Raw genomic sequence first — 24,841 nt, 5'->3', positions numbered from 1 at the left:
TTTCAAGGTCTGTATTCCTGATTCCTGGGGTACCTGGTTAAGAAGAAAAATGAGTCTTGGTGCTTTAGAGAAGTGTTGCCTTTTACACATCTGAAACTGTAGTAACTTTGTGATCTTGGTTAAGTCACTTGGTGACTGACTCTGCAAAGCTGAACTCTGTGGGTGGGCATTTTATCAGTGACTTTAATGGGTAAAAAAAACAGGCCCTTAAAAACTCACTACTCTTAATTTCCCTCATTCTATGAAAGTAGGAGAATGGTACTTACCCTCTTTTGTAAATCACTTTGAGATTTATAGATGAAAAGTACTACATAAGTAGTAAGCAACAGTACCAGTAACAGTGTCCGTCTTTTTGTTCTGTGCTTATACATTCACAAACACAGTGGCATGCTGGCCCATGACTTAGGCTCCTAGGTGCTACAGTAATACAAATAATAAATAATATTCATAAAGAAATACTATAGCCACTTATTTGTGTGCTATACACGTGCTTTGGTAGCGAGATCTCTGTCTGTGAGCTCTTAAAGTCCAAAGGAATATGTAGCAATGTACCTAACCCAGTGGGAGTTACCTGTCCCTGCTATAGATTAAGCTGAGGGTAGTGTGCATGGATTATTTATTTAAAAACTAAGGCTAAATCATTGTTTTACTTGCAAAGTCTTGCCACCCTGGACCTTGTCTCCTCATGAAATGGTTTTTGAAAGGGGCCAAGCTGTGTCTTTAGGAAGCTTTGGTTGGATCCCCTCTCCCCTTGGGGCCCGTCCCCCCCCACAATTGCAATTTAACTTCCAGCAACACCATGATTTCCAGCTCGACTCACCATTATTTGCCGCCCCGCTGTAGGAACACGGACACTCCCTGCCGCAACAAGTCTAGCGCTGAACGGCACCTGCCAAGCGCGCGGGGCGGGGAGGGAGCCGCAGGGGCGAGACCCCAAGTCTCTCTCTCCACCCCCGCGCCCTGGGGCCAGGCTGCCCGCGAAGCCCGCGCGCGGGGCAGGGAGGCGGGCGGGCCGCGCTCCGGCAAGGGGCGAGGCAGCCCGTGCGGGCGCCCCCTGCTGGGGGGGGACGGGGGCGGTGGGGAGGCTGCGAGCCCCTTGCCCTCGCCCGGCTCCCTGCCCTGCGTGTCACGGCCCCGCTGCCGCCCTGGGGGCCCCCGGGCAGCGCCGAGCTGGGCTGCCGGGCTCCGCGCGCTCCTGGCCGCTCCGCCTGCAGCCGCCGGCCGCGGGCGGGGAGGCGGGGGGCGGCGCACGCAGCGGAGGGCACTCAGGGGCCCGCCTCGCGGCCGCCGGGATCCTGCGGGAGGGAGCCGCCGCCGCCGCCGCCTCTGCCCGGCGGGCCGCGCGGGTAAGCAGGGCGCGGGGACGGCGCGCGGCGCCTGGCGAGCTCCCGGGGGCGGGCGCGCCGGCCGCAGACCGGCTGCAAGGGGCAGCCGGGGGAGGGGAAAGGCGCGCGAGCCTGGCTCCCTCCCAGCGCCCCGCCGAGCTGGGGGCATCCTCTGCCTCCCTCCCGCGGCTCGCTTTGTCTGGGGCGGGCTGGCGGGCCATTGCCCCAGGGCCAAAGGGCGCTCGGCATCCACCTGGGCGGGACCTGCCAGCTCCTCATCGTGCAGCCCCGGCAGGTCGTTGCATTTCAGCAGAACCAGGCTCTGAGCGAGCGCCGCGTGCAGGGGAGACTCCACGGAGCCCTGCAGAGCTCGGGCCACTCTCTGATCACAGCCCAGCCCCTCGGCGGCTTGGGGGGCGGGGGGACACAGGCACCTAGATCTCGGGGGAAGAGCGCTTCTGAGGCTCTAAAATACAGCTGTGCAGTTACACCAGCCATTGGTCCAGCCTGTCACCCTTCGGACACTGCCCGGGGAATTTCACACAAAGAGCAAAAATATGTTAACAGGAGTATTAAGGCTCCGACTTAAAAGCAGGCAGGAAAGGCAAATCGGAGACTCCAGGCTCTCTCCTTGACTCACCGCACGCGGAGGTAGGTATTGAGTGCTGGATGGATGCTACTTAGAGCGATTCCACTGTGCACCCCTCTCTCCATCCCGCAATACTTGTCGGAGATGTTCATATATGACACGTTGCAAGAAGGTGAGTTCAGTCTCATTCCCCCCCCCCCGAGGATGACTCAGTCAATCATTAAAAATTTCCAGCTTTCAGCTAAAAATGGCATCAGAAGCCATGCCCCAGGGGGAGGCGGGGGAGACATGAAAAATGGGTTCTGTTCCTGTCTCCATTTCCTTACACACACACAGCTGATGTTCATCTCCTATTTGAAACGTTTATTTTGAAATAAGAAGGGTTAGTATTCTTTTGCGAAGACTGGATCCAATTTTCGAAGCCTGTTGCCAATATTTGTGAGTCATTTCCTTGGAATCCTACCTTTGGTGTTTATTTCCCTTAGAAGGAAACTTGTAAAAGAATAATAATAGCTCTTATTCTTCATGGAAAGTAGCACACAGTACAGTGGCAGACAACTTGCTCTTTGTTCCAAAACACTTTTTTTGTTTTTGTTTACTTTCTTCAGCGGACAAAAGCGAAGAAGGCAATATAATTAATCCCATAAAACATCTAATTTATGGTGCCAGCGACATTCGTGTACCGCTGCATTAGAGTGAAAAGCGAACTGGGAAAGCAATTTTAATTGGTGCGTCTTTAAAGAAATAAAGAGAACCGCATTGTGATTTTGGAACTTTGTGATATTAAACTGCTTCCCTTTGTCAACCCATCCAGACTTGCTTGACCCCTTTTCTTTCTGTTACTTCAGTAATAATAATAATAATAATTAATAATTAATAATGTCTAGCACTTTTCCAGCTACAACAGACTTTACAAAGGATAACTAATTAGAAATACTAATTACAAAAAAAACACCTTATGTTAAAATAACATTTATTATAGTTTACAGTAACAGGAGCATCTTTCATCACCCAGGATCCCAAAGCGTTTTGCAAACTAAACTTCCCTGGACTTCAGTGGAGGCAGGCAGGGGTTCTATAGACCTGGAAGAATCACGCAGCCATCAGTGGGGTGGTGGTGAGGCATATGGCAGAGGAAAATGGACATTTTGGATGAAAACACTGGAAGAAACATCTATTCTTATTTTTAACAAAATACCATGGAATCTTACTGTTCCCATAGAACAGGCAGGACCCTGGTTTAAGGGCTCATCTGGGACAAAAGTATATAATAGACTTCATGGAATCTGGTTTCACACCTGCTAAAATCATAAGACCATAAGAATGGCCCTACTGGGTCAGACCAAAGGTCCATCTAGTCCAGTATCCTGTCTTCTGACAGTGGCCAGTGCCAGGTGCCCCACAGGGAATGAACAGAACAGGTAATCATCAAGTGATCCATCTTTTGTCTCTCATTCCCAGCTTCTGGCAAACAGAGGCTAGGGACACCATTCCTGCCCATTCTGGCTAATAGCCATTGAGGGACCTATCCTCCATGAATTTATCCAGTTCTTTTTTGAACGCTGTTATGGTCTTGGCCTTCACAACATCCTCTGGCAAGGAGTTCCACGGGTTGACTGGGCACTGTGTGAAGAAAAATCCTCTGACAAAAAAAATCACAAATTTGCATACAGTGTCATATATTTACATAAATCCAGGTACAGACCATCATAAACAGATGCCTTCCCATTTTAAAGTTTAGCTGTAATGAACCCCAGTGGGGAGATATTTACACACAATTGGAGGGAGCACCTGAGAGGTGCAATATACTCTATTTAAATCCCAATAATTAAATAATTTTAAAAAGCTGTCCTTGCCATTCTTCTTCTCTTTAATGGTGACAAGTAGTAAGAAAACAGATGGCGAGGAGTATCTGTTAATACTACTTAATTAATCCCAAAATATCAAAGGGAAATGCAGGAAGTCAAAACATTTAAAACAGTTGTGTTCTGGCTTCTGAAAATAAGTGGTAATAAGATCTTAAGGTCATACACTGAAAAATCAAAAATCCAAAAAGTGCATTTTTTCTCCTATGGAACCGTTTGCTGTCTAAGCTCAGGGAACAACTCAATAGCCCCAAGAAACCCCCAAAATGTAGCCCCAAGAAGTTGCCATAGGAAAATTCCAGGAGGAAGGGAATTAAATGAAAAATCTGAGGCACGCGTCCATTGAAAAAGATGGGAGAAAATATTCTTAGAATTAGGTTTTGTGAGAGAGGCTGGAGCATCTGGATTTGGATAATCTAAATTAGGAGAGAAATCAAGGAAGCAGATGATGATTTAGAAGCATTTTCATGCCAGAGCTATTTCTTAAAACACACAAATCATTCTCTGATTTCATGTGAATTCCCCCCGCACTGAGCTGGGAGTCTGGCATCAGAAAAAAATAGTGGATTGCTTGAGTTTCCCTGAATTAAGGGCCAAAAACGACAGGGAAAAACACTAGACTTGGCAGGTCTGTAGTTTATCTACCTCAGAGGGATGAAGAGATGAATTGACCCTGTTGGCGTGTAGATCTGTTGTTCTGGCAGTCTAGGTATTTCAGACCTGACTTAACTCTGTCACTGCTTTTGGCACATGCATATGTATGCCCAGTAGCTTTTAGCTACATTTCCAGTGCAGCATGCATATGAATGAATGGAAAATCACACATCTGCAAGGCCCTGAATGATTTTGTTCCCATCTACATCCCTAGTTTCATTTTCTCTTTCTTCCCCTTCTCCTCCTTGCACTTTCCCCCCCTTTCACTTTATTTCTCCCTTTACCTTTTTGTTCCACACTCTGTTCCATACCTTCTATCAGGCTGCCTCTGTCTGAAACAGTCTCCCTTCTGATCTGTGAAGCATCTTCTCTCTTCTCTTTCAAACTAACCTCTTCAGTCAACTCCTGCTTACTCCTCTTCATTAATAATCCCCACACCTTAACCGTTGTCCAGTACTTTGCCTTGTGCCTTTTTGTTTGTTTGTTTGACAGAAAGCTGGCCAGTGTAGGGACCAGCTCTGAATCTATATGTATAAAACACGGTACATTTGTGATGCTACTATATATTAATATTATTTAATAATCACAAAGAAGGAGCAGGTACCACAGAACTTCCTTCGCACTCTGATGTGTGTCCCCCCCCAATGCAATCCCACATCTTGACTTGTGTCTCTGCTCTCTCCTCCTGGAAGTCTCGCTGTTACCAAACTTAACATGACCAAACCCTGGCCGCTGGACTCATTGTCGGTCATTGGGGATAACATAACCATTCTCCCTGTCACCCAAACCCTTAACGTAGGGATCTTCTTTGACTCCTCCCTTTCTCTTGCTGCATCTAGGCTATGGACAAATCTTGCTCCTGCTGCAGCCATGACGTTCCTAATACCCATCCTCATCATGCTGTGTCCTCCAGGCCTTGAGCATCTCCCATCTTCCTTACTGTAGCTTCCGCCCAGACATACACCCACATCCTTCCAGTCTGAGCTGCTCAAACACAGCTGCTGAGGGATCATCTCCCTTGCTCACTGCCCTGACCACAGGGAATCCCTCTACTGTCTCCTTCTTCTTTCCCTGCATCCAGTTCAAGCTTCTTTGCTTCACCTTCAAAGACCTTCCCAACTCTGCTGCCCCTTGCCGACCCACTCCTCTCGTGTGGCGTGGTCCCTCCCCCACGCCAGCAATGACGCCGGCATTGCTTTACCCATGTGCCAACTTCTCACATGAGCATCCCATCTTGCCATTACACATGGAAAGCCCTCCCTGCCTGAGCTGTAAGGGCATTTCCATTTCCTCCTTCAGCTCTCTCCCCAATGCCCCCCTCTGCTGCCTACAAAAAAGGAGGCCAATTCATAATGGCGAAGCTGAAGAGGGGAGGGACTCGTTTACACTATTTCTAGTTTTTGTAAATGTATATATAAACATAGCATATATTTGACTGTATTTCTCTTCCCCCACCCTTTGTCTGGCACTTGTTTTCTGAGATTGTAAACTCCCTTGGGCAGGGACTGTGGTTTGCAGATGGTTGGACAGTGCCCAGCACAATAGGGCTTTTGGGTGCCACAGCAATGTAAATATTAACCAGGTACAGCCAGAACATTTGGGCAAATTTATTTCCTAAGTACATGGCTCAACAATTGTTTAATCCAGCTAGGAAAAGCAAGGCGATACAGTGTTTAGAAAGCCCTCCTGTCCTTAAATCATGCCTTTGTACTTTGGGATTGCTAGAATATATGATAAATAGTGAGACCTGAGCAGTACAAGCTCAGGAGTTAAGAATGGAGTAGCCACTGGAAGTCTATTTCGTTTTGTCTTTATTGATCTGAGCGAGACCCTGCAGCATTATTGTAACAAGCATTTTAAATGTAACTTCTGTTTTTAGAGGCATTCCAGAACTGTACAAAGAGCCCTTTTCATTGACATTGCATCAGACTTGTTGTAAAGTGAATGGCATCATTAGAGTTCTCTCATTAACATCATAATGAATCTGAAGGCATAGTGAGTGAAAATCCTAGCAAATGGAATCGAGTAGCAATGTATAGTAGTCTTACGATATAAAACTGCGTGTAGAAACAGTTTGGCATTTTAACCTTCAGGCTGCTGTAGGTGCCTCAGGGTGTCCTCCTGCTGCATGCATTTGGCTGACAACGTGGAAAAGTTGTGGTAGCCTACGGATGAAGGGCTGGGTTCAGTAAAAACTGCCACTGAAGCCCACACAAGGCTCCAAAATGGATTTAAAAATATTTGAATTCAGCCCTAAATGTCAACCTTTTGCTGCAGTTTTGTACAGTGACTGTACTGTGCACTCAGTATACACATTTTATCCTTTTATATCCAGTCGCGTTAATGGAAGCTCACCATTCATATCTTGTTCTGAAAAGTCTCAATGAAATAAATGCGAATTGGATTGAATCCAGATATTGCATACAATAATGTAGTGTAAATGGATTGCGAATGTGACTAGGAGACAATGGGACCTGGGTTCTATTTCTCGTTGTGCCACTGATTTGCTGTCCGACTGGTAAAGCATTGGACTAAATCCTGTCACCCTTAATCATGATGAATAGTATCCTAACCTGCAAGCAGTCACATTGAAGTCCTTATGTGGGCAGTCAGGTGTTATTTATCTTGAGTAAACATGGCAGAAAGTGGTGCTTAGAAACATTTTTTTTTCTTCAGAAATTACCTTTGATTTGGGATCCAACTTTAGACCCCTGGAGCCTGATTTTCAGAGGTGCTGAGTACCCGAAACTCTTTTTTAAGACAAGTGGACTTGTGGGAAGTAAGGGCACCCCAAATTAGAAGCCCCTTTTGAAATGTTGGGCTTCAGCCTCTGTGCATGTAAACTAGTTTCTCTGCTGCAAAATTGGGGATAGGGACACTTACCTTTGTAAAGTACTTTGAGATCAACAGATTAAATGCTATGGATTATTATTTATGTTTTTATTATGTTATAAAATGTTACAGAGAACAGATTTTGTTCATGGACAGTAGCTGTTTATAAAAGTTAAACCAACTTCCCTCTATTAATTTTATATGTTCTAAATAGCAGGCACAGTTAATTTACTTTAAAAACAGTCTGCATAATTGTATTTTTCCAAGATTAATCTGTTTCTACTCTGAGAACTGCGCAGAAAGCATCCCAGCCCGTTCTTCTTTCCATGTGTGCTGTCTATGTGTTTGTGCTCAAACACAGAAAGACCCCTTTGAAATGAAATATTGTTTAAAAAAAAGCAGGACTGAAAACTTTGATTCCAAATTTTATGCTAATAAAAACATCTGTCAGAAAAAGGCATCTGCGAGAGATGCTGATTTATAAGACGTTATTAAATGCAAAGAAATCCTGACTTCTCCAAAGCAGCAGAGGGTTTCTTCCAACCTCTTTTCTCTAAGGACAAATGCTAAGTCTTGACATGGTGCCAGCATCAGGAGACTGATGTCTAACTGTGAGTGACTGCTCAGGGCAGATTAATGAGTAGATCAGTTCATGGGTGCTTTCCAATGACAGCATAATCTTTTTCGGTAGCATACATTTGATTTTTAGCTGGTTCTCAGTCCTGGGTGAGACTGAACTACTCTTACTCTGGCCATGTGGGGGCACTCTAATGGTAAATACATAAGATAGAGTAACTAACAGCTATAATGTAATCGACGAGGCTGGTAGGTCGTGGGCCATAATTCCCCGCGGGGGCATTGTTTCTTTCTCCAGGAAAAAGAAAGGCTTAACTAATATGCTACCAATGAGAATACGGACTAAAAGAATTCTGTATGTTGTGTTTCCCCGTGTCGGAGGGCGTTCCAAGCCACATAATAATTTGGTTTCATAGCGGGAAGTTGAAATTGCACATTTACGGTTGGATTCTGTAGTCCTTCCTCAGCCAGAACTCCCAGAGACTTTAGTTGAAACCCCACCTGACTCCCACTATTCAATCTGAAGTGAATGTACGTTTGCTGCTTGAGTAAGGGCTACAGGATCGAGCCACAGTGTTATCCAGCAAGCCAGCACTCGCCCATTTCTGAAGAAAGTGGCACTCCGGGTGCATTCTTAAGGTATCTGACAGATGTTGACGATTTATTTTTCTTAATCCCTCACTTCTGCTGCTTCTGATATCTTTCTCCAGCCAGGCAGAGTTCAATTGCTCGCACTTTGAATTGCTGGGACCACATCCCGCCCTCTCCCCATTCCCCACCGGCCTCCCCTTGGGTCCTTGTCTTCCTGCAGTAGCACCGACCTGAGACACGCAGGAGGAGAAAACTAAATTCCAGTTTCTTGGAGAGAGGAGGAGGGGGAGGGGCCAGGCTGCGTCTCAGTGCATTGTTCTATACTCCTGTGCCAAGAAGTAGGTGAACTGGGGAAAGTGAGCTGAGCTGTTGCCCCTTTCAGGAAGTTTGCTCTCTCGCTTCGCGTTTGCACTGGGAGGCAGATCGCTGCCTGGCGCTGGCCCTGGAGTCCCGGCTCCTGCTTAATATTCTGCCTGCTTCGCTGCTGTTGTGCTTGGCTCCTGTGGGACTGCAACTCACGGCTTGAAACGGGAGCCAATTTTCTGTCTTCATCTCACAGTGTTTTGACTGGAGGCAGATCCAGTTCAGTCCGATCGGGGCTAGTGGAAACAACTACCTAAGTCTCTTCTGTGTCTTTCGCTTGGGAGCAGGGGAGCAGAAAACAAACCCACCACACACACACACCCACACTCACGCACACACTCACACACACGCACCCGCGCGCGATGTGGCTGCCGAGGCCGGGCTGCTGAGAAGGAGAGCATGGGAAGCGAATTGAACTGATTTGTTCCATACAATCTGTGAGCATCGTTTGGATCTGCTCGTTTGATTTATTTCCATGGAAGGGGGTGGGAGGGAAGGATCGGTGCATGGGGGGATCTCGGGGAGGGGAGGGAGGGATCCTCGATGCGTGTGATCTGGTCCCTCTTTTTAGTGGAGGTTTTTTTTTTTCCCCCGCTAAAGGATGAAAAATGTAATTTTAAAAGGCACCTGGATCAACGGACCCCGGGGGGAGGGGAGTCGGAGAACAATGAGCAATGGACTAGAGAGAGCCGGAGAAAGAGACGTACCCGCCGCAGCAAGATAGAGGCTACACTGGTGCGAGCAAGAGAGTTTGGGGGCTGCGTAATTGTGCGGCGAGAGAGCAAGCGGCCAGGCAGTGGCGGGAGGGCAGGACGAAGTGGGGGGAAAGACGAGGATGGCGAAGCAGTGACGGTCCCTCCTGGAAAGCCGTGCCCCCCCTCCGCGGTGCCGGGGGACTCGCCCATGCCCCGGGCTGCTCGGGCTGACCGGGCGGTTGTGTTCTGCTTGCAGGTCTCGGGCGCTCAGCAATGACTCTGGTGCTGTCCATGCAGAGATTCTGCGAGCCCATTGTCTCGGGAGGAGCGGCCGAGATCGCAGAGTACCAGACCCTGTGGGGGTCGCACTGTGGCAGCAAGACTAGCCCCTCGGATCCTCAGCAGCAGGGAGACAGGGCACCATGTCATTCTCTGGCAGGTATGGCTCCCCTTCTGCCTCTCTGTGGCAGCTGAGCTGGTGGCCAAGCGGCGGGGGTGGGCTGTCAGTACCCTGACGGGAAAAGTACTCTGGGCAAAACGAATGTCATTAGTGTGGTATTGACTGTATTCAAGAAGCCAGTGCTTTTCTGGCAGAGAACTGGATCCACTCGAACCAGCTTCCACATGCAGCAATTTATCGGGCAAAGCCTTCGTTCATCCTAAAGCAATGGCTGGGGGGGGGGGGGAAATAGATGGCTACATTAAACGGACAGTCATTTCAATTTCATCTGTGGAAGCATATGCCTAGATTGGAGGACTGGTGCCCAGGAAATATTATACTACAGTCACTCTCCAAGGGGATAAAAGTCATGCCATTCTGGCTAGTTGTCATTTCTTGTCTATGGATCTTAAGGAACCCTGCACATAACTGGTCATTATAACAAGGCATTTGTCATAAATAAATTTCGTATTGGCCAAAACAGGGCTTAGGCTTCCTATGGAGATGGTGTCTATTTTGATGTGGGGTGGGGGAAGAGAAGGGGGTCCAAGCATGGCCATCTTTATTTAGATTTTTGTGAAGATAAAATATTATAAACATTTGGATTGTAACTATTCTGGGTGCCAGTTAATAAATTATTGAGTAATGATGAGTGATGCTATAAAATGTATTTGTCCGAAGATATGTTACCTTTTTTCTCATGAAAGGTAGAAACAGACTCTTACCTTTTGTTGATCTGATCTATGCTACAGTCAGTTGTAATTTGACATGTCCACTTCTGGCTTTACACAAAACGATCAACTTCTGAAAAATTATTTTAAGCTACTAAATCTTTTTCCAGGTGTATGGAATATATTTAGCAACTGTAAAATAAAATTTCTTCTGTAACTCAGGGTCCATGGAATCTGAACATGATACACTGGAGAATGCCACTACTTGTTGGACTGCTTGTAAATTCAGAATGAAAGTTTTATTAAAGAAAAATATACAGAGAATGTCTAAGTATGCCAAATGCACTAATGTCCTATAGTGTCTATCAGAATGTGTCTATAGTGTCTATCTTCAATTGCCCATGCTATTGTATCACATAAGTTATTTATTAGTAAGGTAAAAAGTTTATTTGTGATCACTACAAATATATATAAACAAACCTGGTAGACTTATCCTGTAGTGAGAAAGGAATTGAAAAGTATTTTGTTTGGAGAACTTCAGGCAAACCACATGTCATTTGTCATATCTGATCTATTACCCACAGGATCACATTACAGGGGAATTTCAAATCCTATAACAACATCCAAGATCACATACTTTAAAAGGAAATATGTGGAAGAAGAGGATTTTCATCCACCACTCAGCAGCTGTACGCATAAAGTATGTTTTTTAATAGACTTTTTTTGTACTGAGCATTTCAGATACTTAGTAACACTTGCTTGACTCATTTCCAGAAGTTGACATACTCCACCCAAATGATGAGCATAATCCAGCTGTTTGCATAGAAACAAATAGTTCACACTTTTTTGGTTGTATTTTATTATTGTCATCACATAGCTTAAGAAACAAAGGGGTTTGTTCAGCTATAATAACAGTAAATATAAACACTCCGAATAACTTACTTTTCTCACATGTTTTATTCATAAAACAGTTAAACTGTGTTTACAGAGGTTACTCTAGAGCTTACACACCAAAAATGCATAATGTAAATTTAACAAAAGTAAGCTCCAGGCTCTCCCATTTTTTCAGTACTCTTTTTCCAGGATTGCTCGGCTCAGCATACCCTGGTGGGTGTGTAAATCCTACACAGGAACAGAATTATTGGAAGGGGAGGATATTCTACTCCAAAATTGAATCTTACTTATAAAATTAAAACCCTAATTCAAAACAACAAATTAAAACCCCAGACAGCATCTTTTTTTTCTCGAAAGGGGCCTGGGTGGGGTTATAGATTACATTTGACATGTGACCACAAACATTGGTGTTTAGCAATTCATGGGAAACTGTTTATGCTCCTGCTTATTAAGCGCTCAGTCCTGCAAGGTACTGAGCTCCCTGCCTTGCCCCTTGCTGGATCATGGCTGATTTCTCTGGCAGTGCTACATTGTACATTTAATAGCTGAGATATAGATAAACCTTCCCCCAATATATTCTTTTATTGTAAAATCTGTTTGAATTAGTGCTTGTAAAAGGAACCACTTTGACAGTCCTGGAAATTGAAGCCCTCTCTCTGTCTATAGAATAGTTAAAGCAAGTGTAACACCGGGGTGCTGGGTGCGGGAGGGGGTTTGGGTGCTGGGTGTGGGCTCTGGGCTGGGACAGAGGGTTGGGGTATAGGAGGGGGTGTGGGGCATGGCGCTGGGTTGGGGATGAGGAGTTTGGGGTGCAGCAGGCAGGCTGCCCTGGGACTGGGGTGGGGGCCAGAGGGGAGGACTCCCCCAGCCCTCTTCCTGCCGGCCACAGTGAGCTCTGGGGGAGGGGGAGACCCGGGGCCCTCCCTCCCTGGCCTGACACTCACCCAAGCACCCACAGGCTGCTGCTCAGGAGGTCCAGCTAAGAAAGTCCCCACCCGAGTCAACTCGGAGTTGCCTGCTGGGGCAGGGGTGGGAGGGATGATATGGGCCTCCTCCCTCTGCAGGTGTAGCAGCCGCCTCAGCCTGCCCCCAGCGCCACTCCCTTGTAGCCAGCAGTGGCAGGGATGCTCTGGGGAGGTGCGTGGGGGCGGCAGGCGGGGCCGGGGGACACTCCGGGGGAAGCGCTGGGGTGGCAGCCAGGGCGGGGGGAGGGACCCAGCCCCAAACATTGGTGGACCTGGGCCCCCGGGCCCTGAATTTGCTGGAGTCCAGGCACCATGGGCCCATATAACTTGCTGCCCCTGCAGATGGTGGGAATTAGAGCAGCCTGTGTGATGTGTTTCTTCACTCCTACGCAGATTAAATTCTGTGCTAAAAATGGAAATTAGTTAATACTACCGGGAGTAACATTCACTACCCCTCTGCACTTTGATTCCCATTGTAGAGGTCACAGAGCAGAGCCCATGGCCTCCTGGGAATAGTAACCTGACCATGCTGCCAATGCTGAGAAGGAAATCCTGGCAGGAGCCTAGAAGGGAGAGCAAATCTGTGTGCTTGTGGCCAGAGTTTTCCATAATTCCCCAGCCTCTTCTAGTTTCCTGACCTTGTTCCCACTAGACCCAGGGATTGTTGGGTGTAGTACTCAGCTCAACAGCTGCACTCCAGATGCTGCAGTCATATTTGATTGTTTTTACCACACGGCCAACATTTTTCCACACAATAGCGTGGTAAAAGCGTTTTGACTAATAGAGACTCCTCCTTGTGGAGGCCTATTTCATTGGCAGTTCTGACATTCATTCCATCTGCACTGTTGTTACTGGCTGGCCTTGCTCTCCTTAGCAGGCCTTTGGTATGGAGGGCATGCAGGAGGAAGCCTCCCTTCAGTCTGGTGGCTTTGGTGAAGCCCAACAGTGGATAGGGCCTGCTCCTTGCTCCATTCACATAAAAAACCACATCAGCTAAAACATTTCAGAGAAATTGCACAGTAGCTTTACAGTTTACACAGGATGCAACTAAAGAGCCAGCTTTTCACATTCAATGTTGGGTCACTCAAACCTGGATTTGTGCACGCAGATAATGTTTGCCTACACATATCAAACACTTAGCTATTTGTCTCCCCAGTATGGGTGCACATCTGACATTCTGGCCATGAAAAATAGGGTCCCTAAATGCATGGGTGCACAAATTCAGAGGCCAAGCTGAGATCCCCGAGGAAATTTGGCCCATCCAAAATGTTAGCTGGATTTACATACTGCCAATAGGCTGCTTAATATTCTTCTTATGGCATAAAGCAAAACACTCTAACCCCTTTTTTTGCCTCTTTCGTTTTCAGACAGTTTCTGTTTTTGAGGAGCGGGCACACATTCTTTACATGTCTTTGGAAAAACTGAAATTTATCGATGATCCCGAAGTCTACCTACGGAGATCCGTCCTCATAAACAATTTAATGAAGAGAATCCATGGAGAAATTGTCATGCAAAACAACTGGTGCTTCTCTGCTTGCTCTTTTGGTGGTCCCTCATCGCAAGAGTGGTTTATGGCTCAAGACTGTCCTTATAGAAAACGTCTTCGGATGGCAAAAGAGGAGTGTGAAAAGTTCCATACTTGCTGCTTTTATCAAGAATGTGGCAGTCACTATTTAAATTTACCCTTCTCTGTTAATACTAATGGGGAGACTTCTTCTTCCTCTTCTTCCTCCTCCTCCTCTTCTTCCTCCTCCCCTATATCTTTGCCAAGTTGTTCCCACCAGGTGGATTATGGCATCGGCAGCGCCCCTGTTTACAGGCGTGACGACCAGGTTCTTGCTAACGAAATATTCATTACTAATGCCGAGTCTCATGGTAATCAGGAAAAGGCAAAATTAAATGATGAGAAAGGAGGTAACAAAACTGATCAAGATGGTATCACTCTAAACTGTGAACCTATGAAAGGCGACCTTGCTCTTGAATGTAAAGGCAAATTTTATGATTATTTTGAGACTGGATGTAATGACAAGAGCAACATAAATGAATCTTGGAAAAAGTCCTTAAGGGGAAAGGAATCTTTGCCAAGTAATAAAATGTGCTGCAGCAAAGGAAGTAAAATATGAGCCACCTCTTTGGCTGTAACCCTGGAGCATGCACAGCATGTTATCTATCAAAATTGTATTTTGAATGGATTCTTTATAGTTTTGTACAACGGATACAATCATGCCACAGACATTGCAGATAGTTTTAAATGACTGGAGAGCAGATTGCATAAAGCATCTGTATGATCTGCATCAGTGAGCTAGTTATAAAGATGGAGACTTCATAAAGAGCACAGTTGAATTACTGCTTACAACTATCGTTTAGCTTTTTGTTACTGAAAATATCAATAAACCAGATGGGGAAAACATACCCTTTTATATATGCCCTCCCACATGGAGTCTGCCATTAATTAAGAGGAACCTCCATTATGTTTACCAATTAGTTAGATGTTTGGTAAACAGATTGATATTACCAGCAAGGGTGCTCTGCTTCTTGTAACACAATATTTGTTGTGACAAAAGACCGGATACTATGGACTGGGATTAAACAGTTTCTACACTCTCATACTGACACTGTTAAATTCACGTATTTAACAGGTTTGTACAACTGACAAAGATAGGGTGTATTGTAAGGAAATACCTATTTATGGGATCTTAAGCAGAAATACCACCTACAGCTCAATCACTTGCACATTTTCAGCTCAGCTGTAATAATTAATGAGGCTTATGGTGGTTTGTTATTATCTAGGGCAGGTTTTTTTGGTGCCTTACTTTTTATCTTAATTTTTGCCAGCGTGAAAATTAAGTATAAAATCTGAGCTACAGCAGGGATTTATTAACCTAAGCAGAGAAAAACAGGATGGATCAATAGTATTAGAAACCTGTAATCTTTGAAATACTGAGTTCAACTTCTTATTCAACCATCGCTATTCTTCCTTTTTGATGCTCGATTGCTTTTTGATTTGCTATCCTTAGGAAGGGATTTAAGAAACAATAGAGAGACGTGTCTTGTAAACAAGCACTAGATGCTTGAGCATTTCTATGGCAACTGTCTGTTGCTGAGGATCCTTTTTTTTTTAATTCTTCCATATAATGAAGTTCATGAACCAATGGCATGCTTTATACTTTATTCTGTTTCGCATAATTTCTCTCTTTTAGACTGCAAAAGCATGTGGGGGTTTTATATAACTTTTGCTGTTGATTTAAAACAAAACAAAAAGCACAATGTTAATCAATAACGTGGCGATACGATTTGATCTTAAATAAATGTTTTAATTTTAAAAAAGATGATTTTGGAGAAACAGGGCTTGAACTTTCAATGATTAACGACAAAAAATTTGGACATACTTAGGTACATCCTTTTAAAATGCACATTTTTAAAAACATACATATTATATTTTTCAGGGGGTGATTAAGAATATGTTGGGTCCTGGATCCATCTAATTTTTGGGTTCCACACCCACCTGAACAACTGTGGATGTGCTGTGCATACCAGCCAAATCCAAACCATAGATGACACCTTATTGCTACCTGTCCCTGACTGGGACATTGTGAATCCAAACAATAGCGCTTTCTTGTTGGTTCTTGCCTTAGGAACAATTAGCTGTGCTCATGCTGTCCATTGTTCACTAAGGGTGAAATTCATCTTTGTGAATGGAAGCAGCCCAGTTCCAAATTGGGTGTAAATGGGATTTAAGCAGTGCCCAGACCTGTGATGGCCTCTGCACAGGGATAAATTTCACTTTAAGTGTACAGACCAGCACTCTTTTAAGTCACTGACATATCTATGGAGTTTATTAGTGCAGAATCAGATTCTGATTCACTGCTGCATTGGGTTCCTCTTAGAATGTAGGCCATGGATTCCAAAGAGTCTCTCTTAATCCTCCCCTGCCGTTATTTTTCATTATGGCAGGTAATACGTGTACCCCATAGTCAAGATTACAAATTGGGCATCTTTCATCAACACCTCCACTGGTCACTCTTGGAAGCTCACCAACTGCTTTAGATATGTAGTTAAATAAAGTTACCTCAATATTTGCAGTATTTCCTACAGGAAGCATATTGAATTCCTAGGGAATTTTTTAAAAAAACTGAGATAACCATTATTTAGTGATCTAAGACAAAACTGCCATGTTTGTAAAGGTTATCACTGTAACAGGAATCGAACAACAAATAGAGAAAATATGGATTAAGCCTGATTTCTCCAAGACGGAAGCTTTTTTATTATTAATAATAATATAAAATATAGATCTCATTCATACAGTGTATGAGTAGGATCATCAGTTAGACATTTGTCCACAAGGACCAATTATTTAAAAGCTGATTTTCTTGTATTATACCCAGTTAGTCTAGTAATATCTGCTCTTTTTTTCAATATTTGATAAACATTTGATGTTTTAAGCATAGATATTAGATTCTTGTATACTAATGTGTTGTTGTAGTAAAGTGAGGTTTCCTTGGTATATATTTATTAAAATGACCAAAATTCATTTTGATTTTACATCTTTAATGGCTGTTGGATTCGTCCTCTAATCCCACCCCAAGGAAATACCATTTAATCAAATTGTTCCATTGCTGAAAAGGTTTAAATTACAATCAGTTCTTTTACCACAGATGCAGACCAATACAGAAGTCTAAGCTGTCCATTTTTAGAACACTTTGGAACAGAATTTTAAGATATGCCGACAAATGTAAAAGATTTGTTTGCGGCATAGGAGCTGACATCTGGGATTGTACAGGTAGAGCTAAGGACAGAATTGGGCCAAACGTTGCAAACTACAGTATTCTGTTAGGGCCCAGTCATGCAGAGTGGTGACCACTTGTGAGGTGCTGAATGCCGTCAAGTCCCATTGTATTCTGCACTCTGCACAGTCAGGCCCATTTGAGAAAACTGCATCCAATGTATGAAGCCATAATGCCATGGTATTAGTTTATGGGTCTTGTTTACACTCTCTTGAAATGTGGAATTATCTGAAACAATTCTATAATTATCTCTGTATATAAAATGTATTTCTAAGCCACCTACCACCTTGGTATGTCTAAATGTTGGACAAAATTAAGACCTATCAGAATTTATACAAAGATGGTGTTATTTTATCCGTTCTCTGAGAACAGCAATGTGAATTTAAGTGTTCCTTTATGTCTGTCCCCTGACCCTTCTTTACAAACTATAACAAGTGCTGAAAGGAAATATGTAGAACTCAACAGTGTACTAAACATTCCTATTTGTTTTTCAAAGGGACAAACTATTGTTATGTTAAAGAGAAAAAGAGAAGTATATCTGAAGCAACCTGGGTAAACTGTCAAAAATATAATAGCTATTGTTGTGAGTTTCAGCTTAGAGATTCATAGTGGGTTTTGTAGTTTCATTTTTGTTTTGTAGTGCTTTAAGTTATACTAAGGAGACAGGGTCTTTTCCCTGTGACTATTCAGTACCAAAGGCACTTTTGTTCCTAGCACAAGTTTCCAACAATTGATTCTTTTCAAGACCATATTCATTCCCTTCTCTTTTATGTTTTATGTGGAGCTTAATGCATCTTCCCCAACTTGATACCAGTCTATTTGCTTGAGAGAACTGGTCAGAACTTCTTATCTATTGAGGAATTGTTTTCTTCTGCACCAAAAGATACTTTACTCATAGAATATAATATTATAAAGCATTGAGGCAATTCTATGCTTATATCTCAAGTCTTAGAATACAACAGAAAATAGAAACGGAACAAGGTGTTTCTGTTGCTATGTCTATTTTACTGTTGATAAGAATAAAAGTGCTGTTTTACCTCCTGGATCACTTCCCAATAGATTATACATTTCCCACTGAAATGTATAGTATATTTCAGCTGAAAAAAGTACTGCACTTCTTTTCTAAAACATACACAGTAACACTATTGCACTTCATTCATACTTATTGTATTTGTTAAAGAGTTTACATTGTACAACTTCTATGAGGATAACTTGGAAAAATAGTCGGAATGGAAGTTGTTTAGGTGTTTGAAGTGCATGCAGTGCGAGCATTTAAATATGGGCAGAGGACAAGTGTCCATATCACTGAAATCATCAGCATAACTGGCACTAATTGGTAAGCTGGAGGGCAGTCTCAGCAGAGGGGGCAAAAGCTGAATGAGCCATGAAAGCGGAGCTAGGCTTTCACCATTAGAGATGATCCCCTCCAGAGCAAAAGATTGAGAGAAACTGCTGTTTTCATCTACGGAAAAAGTGAAGAGGGAAGTGTTATTTACCCCTTCACATAACACAAGAACCAGGGGGTCACCCAATTAAATTAATAGGCAGCAAGTTTAAAACAAACAAAAGGAAGTACTTCTTTACACAACTCACAGGCAGCCTGTGGACCTCGTTGCCAGGAGATGTCATGAAGGCTAAAAGTATAACAGGGTTCAAAAAAGAGTTAGAAAGTTCATGGAGGATAGGTCTGTGGATGGCTATTAGCCAAGATGGTCAGGGACACAACCCCATGCCCCAGGTGGCCCTAAACATCTGACTGCAAGAAGCTGGGACTGGATGACAAGGGATGGATCACTCGATAATTGCCCTGTTCTGTTCATTCTCTTTGAAACATCTGGCACCAGCCACTGGTGGAAGACAGGATACTGGACTAGATGGACTATTGGTCTGACTCAGAATGGCCACTCTTACGTTCTTATGTTTCATCACCCCATGGTCGTTCTTCTTCCTTTTCCTCTTTTACCATATTTTCCATCTTACCAAATTTCCCTTTGATTCAAACTCTTGAACTTTTAGTCAGTGCGGTGCTATTAGCGGCCATACTTATTGGAAGATCCAGTTCTGCACAGCCGAGACAATGAACAAGTTCAAAGATACAGGAAGACTAGAGTGTCTAAAAGGAGAATTAAACTGATATGATAGATTCACCCAGACATTCTGGTTGCTTTGTGCCAATCTGGCAATACAAAGCAGTTGTAAAGCTGGTTTAACTGTCTGGCTAAACTGGGTTTACAGCTAATTTATGTTACCAGAATGACCTAAAGGCAGAGACTAGTATTGGTAAGTCTAGCCCAATATTTTAAGTGGAGAAACCATGCTAAATTCTGCACTCAGTTACACCTATGCAATCTCATTGGCTTCCTGAAATAAAGAGGAAATCTAGTGGTGTAACTAAAAGCAATTTTTATTTTACAATCATAGAAATATAGGGCTGGAAGGGACAGCATAGGTCAGCTAATACATCCCTCCAGTCTGACGCAGGTTTACGTTACTTAGACCAATGTCCAGATATAGAAACTTGGGTAAATGTTATCAAAATGAATGATTCATTTCAATGGACAGTTTAAACTGCTATGAAATCTCAGATGTTTTTTATTAAATGAATACCATAGTTATGCTAAAGATCTCAAATGTATTTGTTCTCTTGTATTGTCCACTCATTTCCATGCAATTCATAAGAAGTGGAGCAATCCTTATTTTATGAAGATAAAATCCAGTATACTCAGTTTAGTAATAAAGTTATTTCACAGTGGTGTGAAACAGTAGTAATAAATTTCCTAGCAGTATAGACAGTATGTCTGCCAGAGGAACACAATTAAAGAAGTACTTGCAAAGAATCATGTGGGAGGTTATAAAGATGTGAATCTTTCACAACAGCCAATGAGTCCAATCAAGAGCACTTAGAATATACAGTAATTTCCTGTGTTTTTGAATATCACTTTTAAATTCTATGACAGATGGAAAAAGATGACTAAACTATGGGAGTTTACACAAGTTTGCCTTGTGATGTTTGCAAACTATCTCTGTGAGGTCCATTTTCTCTAATGTAAACATCATTCCGGCATTGTGCCCAGAGCTTCTGCATCAGTTAATCCAGCACAGATTAATTTTGAAAATGTGAGATATGTTTCAAAGGCCATGTAAGGCAGTGTTTTAGCCCTGGTGAACTGAGCAAAGATCACTTTTGGGTGTGGAGGGACTCATTAGGGGGTTGGAATGAAAACCCCACCCCTTTTGGCTCTCCACAGAGTGGGTAAAACAAAGCTGCTGTAGCTGTGGGGCCAGGCTGAATTCACCACAGAGGGTCTGTGGTTTTCTATATCAGAGAAGCCTGTGGTAAGGTATGGAATGTCTCCGATCAGACATGTGAACTCAGCTGAGTGATTATGCAGACACTGCTGCAGTCAGAACTGTGCAGCTTTTTGTTGCTTTCTCAAGCTTTTATGCCATGGAATGCTGAGGGTAATTTATGATACTGCAGATGCAGCCTGGAGGCTGAAGGTGTTTTAATGCTCCAGTTTTGCAAATGTCTCCAGAAAGATGGTGGAGACTTTATTCTCATAAGTCTCAGCAACTAAGCAAAGTTCTCCCACCAAATTCAGCTGGGCCCATTGGCCATGTATGCAAGTTTGCAAGCTTGTTTGTATAAATTGGTGCAAAAGCTCTTGCATTCAAGATCCATAATGAACAGGGCAATGTGCTCAGTGACAAGGCGTAAGATCTCAGGTTAGGGTACCAGGAAAAATCAATGAGAAATGCTGTTTTGCTTGGAAAATGACATCTCTTCTGCTATATGCAGTGTTGTTGTAGCTATGTTGGGCTAAGGATATTAGACAAGGTGGGTGAGGTAATATCTTGACCTGAAGCTAAAGCTTTTCTCTCTCACCAACAGAAGTTGGTTCAATAAAAGATATTACCTCACCCACCTTATCTCTCCTGCTAGTTATTCCTGTCTGACAGCACCACATCATTGTCCAGTTTGCAACAGAGAACATCTTTTCAGATGTACCAAGCATGTAGAAACAAGACAAACCGACCCCTTGAGGTCTTTTCATTTCATTCTTTCTCTGAGCACAGCATTTTCCTTGAGGAATGCAAGGTAATGGCCATCTGTGATGGGGTGTCCATCCCACACAAACCTTGAATAGATAAAATAGGCCAATTAGCCAACATGCTGCACCTGGAGGGGAGCCAAGGACTGATAAGGCCTAATGGCTGAGGAAGCCCAGCTGTGGGAGGAGTTGGGCCAGGCTTATAAAGGGAGGAAGTTGGTGGTAAGAGAGGGTATGCGGAGAGGTAGGAAAGAGTTTAGGGAAATCACTACAGGGTCAGAGCTTGAGCAGACCATGGTTGCTGGACATAGTGTCTGTAGGTTGGACCCCAGAGTAGATGGGCCTGGATTACTCTCCTGGTTACTGGGAAAGTGGTACAATCTGGGAAGTGGATGGGAAGAGTGCCTCAGCTTGCAGATAGATCATTTGGCTGGTGTGCCTTCGTAACCCCAGAAGGGGAGTACGATAGTGACCTGGGCTGAGTTGTGAAGAGGGAGTAACTTGAATCCAGAGAGTGAGAGACGCCGCAGGGTGAACAACCAAAGGAGGGGACATCAGACCAGTTGAGAACTAATCTCCAGATGAGCCAAGTAGTAAACCCTGTGATACTAACTGCTTTATATTTCAGAGTAGCCGCCGTGTTAGAAGTTAGTGTAGTTTTAGTAAAAAGAACAGGAGTACTTGTGGCACCTTAGAGACTAACCAATTTATTTGAGCATAAGCTTTCGTGAGCTACAGCTGTAGTAGAAGTGCACTAGCTGTAGAAGTGAGCTGTAGCTCACAAAAGCTTATGCTCAAATAAATTGGTTAGTCTCTAAGGTGCCACAAGTCCTCCTTTTCTTTTAACTGCTTCATGTGCCCTATATGCCTCTTAAAGCAGTTAAAGGCACTGCCATTTTCCAAGCAACATGCCAATCACATAGGCATGACCAGGACATTCATTACTATCAGATAACTTATTAATATATTGGGCTGAATCCTCAGCTGTGAATCCATGTATCTCCATAGACTTTGATAAAGCTATACTAGTCATACCAGCTGACAGAATGGCCCATTTGTTATAATTTTTGTCCCCTCCTCTTCACCAGACATATGGTACAAATAAAAAAAGACGCTGCCCATAGACCAATGCCACCTTCGTTGCTTTCTGAGACAGATTCCTGCAGGTCTCAGCTCAGGTTTTGTATTTATTGGTGTTCTTTTGCTGTGAAATTCAGAAAAGGTTACCAGATTCTTTTCAAAATCACCTGGTTTATTTTTCAACCTCAAAATCGTGTCTATATATGTAGGTATTGATGGCTATCTGTGCTGTGATCTATTCACTCATTGAGGTATACCCCTAACATCTTTATGAGACTCTTTGCCATCATCAGTCATTCTTTTGGCCTTCATTATTTTAGGGCAAATTCTTGCTCACCTTAATCATGTGACCAGATCTACTGCCTACAAATCATTTTCTTATCGGGCTACCGCAAGTTCACTTCTGTGAGTAAGGTGATCAGCAGTTGACTTAAAACTTTAGTGGTCCTTTCCCTGTGTATATCAGCTGGCTATTCACAAAGTAATGTTACATTTGTAAATGTTATGTAAGGTCAATAACACGCTTGCCCCACACTTCTCTGAAATTGATTTCAGTGCATGTATCTACAGCTATCTGCATTTTTCAAACATCTCCACTGTTTGGTGTTTTCCTGTAAACCTAAGTTGAATAACTTCTGAAATCTTAAATTGCATAGATTTTAATTTTGGATCCCTGAAGACTGAGTAAATGATATTCCTTCTTTTGGACTATTCCTCCTTGTTGCAAAATGGCTTGGTTTTACAGGGGGATTCATTAGTGTAAAGAGGTCTGTTCCCTTTTGTATGCTCAACTCAAAATAGTGTATTTGGTGATTCTGCAGTGATGGGATTTGCCATAGAATCCTGCCCTCGTCCCCTTGCCATAGACCAGTGCTCCAGTAGCTAAGATTTAAAAATAAGTCTTTAGTCCCCATAGTTGTGAAGATGAGAACATTAAAAACTTTAACTGAGCATAAACTAATGCAGGGATGTCGTCTTTAGGTTGCAGACAGCCGGAACCAATGGCACTATGTCATCTGAACTTACCTATTCAAGACAATAACTTAAGTCTGATACCGAAAGAGGACAATCTTTTGTCAACTATTAACTATTTCACTGCTGTTCATTATAAATGAGACACCCAGATGAGTTTACCCCATCATCCCAATTGTCCTTCAAGCCTCCCAAGGTGCCAAAAGACCCAGGTGGGCCCTGCCCAGCTACCAAAACCTACATTTTCCCTTTGTCAACCCTTACCATGCAGTTCTGTGTTGTCGATACAAAAATCTTGTTTAAAAACTGAAGACGTGGGAACTGTATAAACTAAATTTAATTTAATATCGAAACGGGCTAGGGATTATTTATTGACATTTTGAATTTATTTAAAACCTCACATTTTTAAGTTAAATTGAAGTCACCACAGAATTTCCAGTCACCTGCTGGAGTGCTACATGAGTCAGGCACCTTGCTGCAAAATTTAGGCCTCTGTTGCTGTGGAATATTTGGGGTCTTGAAGGATTGTTTAGGGGGCTGGGACTCAGGCAATGTGCATTCAGTTCCTGGCTCTGCCATGACTCCCTGTGTGACCTTGGGGAAGTCACTTAATCCCTCTCTTCCTCAATCCTTCAACTGTAAATTCTCCTGGATAAGATTATTATGAGTATAAAAAAATCATAAATCTTCATGAATCACACAGAGGGGGGCCATGGAAGTACCTAGATTATATGAGGTTTTATAAGTGGTTTTGCCACACTGCCTCTTCTCAGTGCTGCTGACAAGGGGAATAAAGAGACTGGGGAGGGGGGGAGAGAAGAGGAAAAAATGTAAATTATATCATGGTGAAAGGCGGGCCTCATTTTTCATCCCCAGTGATCACTCCACGTGGCAGTGGGTGCGTAATGGGAAACTGTTCTGTCTGTCCTCTCTGCTTTGTTTACAGGTGCCAAGAAAGACTTGGTTTTTGCCCCTCAAGCTTAGTGTTAAGAAAACCTTTAGCAGCAGAAGGTTAAAAAAAAAAAAAAAAAGGTTGCCCACTGGTTTCATTCCTATTTGACGGGCTGGCTGGCTCTTTTCGCAAGAGCGGCAGGGAAGAAATCATTAGCATAACAAAGAGCCATATTATAGCATTGCACTGTGCATTTCTGAGCTTTCAAATATCTTGACACATTTCGGGATGTTACATAAATCTGAATTCCAGGTAGTACTAGACAAATGTATTTACTAAACCCTTTCCTAAAAGCTAAAGCAATTTGAACATTCTCACTGTCGATGGAGCTGTGACAACTGACAACAGCTCAGGATCTGCCCCACAGAGAGGGGTTTGTTGAGCAAAAGTCTGAAGGCAATAGCAGCCCTCTTAATATTCTTTGGTTTGGACTTAACAAACTGTTACATTGCATGCAGGGAATATGGCCAGAGATTTTGTTGGTTTGTGTTATTTTGGCTAAACAAACCAGAAACCCCAGAGACTAGATTTCTTTTTTCTTA

The 24,841-nt window shown here is 43.4% G+C and overlaps 1 protein-coding gene across 3 annotated transcripts; it reads left to right on the top strand.

The window, feature by feature from the left end:
• Nucleotides 1-1,265: 1,265 nt before the first annotated feature.
• On the top strand, nt 1,266-19,867 carry SERTAD4 (SERTA domain containing 4). 3 transcript variants are annotated; one of them, XM_037895778.2, is made up of 4 exons: nt 1,266-1,346; nt 9,747-9,929; nt 11,185-11,300; nt 13,827-19,867. In XM_037895778.2, exons 2-4 carry the CDS (start codon nt 9,764-9,766, stop codon nt 14,580-14,582), a joined length of 1,038 nt encoding a protein of 345 aa, XP_037751706.1. In that variant the 5' UTR covers nt 1,266-1,346; nt 9,747-9,763; the 3' UTR covers nt 14,583-19,867. The 3 variants fall into 3 exon arrangements, with proteins under 3 accessions (XP_037751706.1, XP_037751705.1, XP_043399642.1); XM_037895777.2 differs by lacking the exon at nt 1,266-1,346 and adding an exon at nt 8,591-9,232; XM_043543707.1 differs by lacking the exon at nt 1,266-1,346 and adding an exon at nt 9,344-9,530.
• The last annotated feature ends 4,974 nt before the right edge of the window (nt 19,868-24,841 follow it).

This window comes from Chelonia mydas, chromosome 3 (genome assembly GCF_015237465.2).
Source record: "Chelonia mydas isolate rCheMyd1 chromosome 3, rCheMyd1.pri.v2, whole genome shotgun sequence".
Classification (NCBI taxonomy): Eukaryota; Metazoa; Chordata; order Testudines; family Cheloniidae; genus Chelonia; species Chelonia mydas.
The sequence above is the reverse complement of the archived record's forward strand: the minus strand, read 5'-3'. Positions and strand labels throughout refer to the sequence as shown.

Coding starts and splice junctions, on each gene's coding strand:
- SERTAD4 (XM_037895778.2), top strand. CDS start 9,764: ATGACTCTGGTGCTGTCCATGCAGAGATTCTGCGAGCCCATTGTCTCG. Junction 9,930..11,184: donor ACCATGTCATTCTCTGGCAG/GTATGGCTCCCC, acceptor TATTACCCACAG/GATCACATTACAGGGGAATT. Junction 11,301..13,826: donor TCAGCAGCTGTACGCATAAA/GTATGTTTTTTA, acceptor TTTCGTTTTCAG/ACAGTTTCTGTTTTTGAGGA.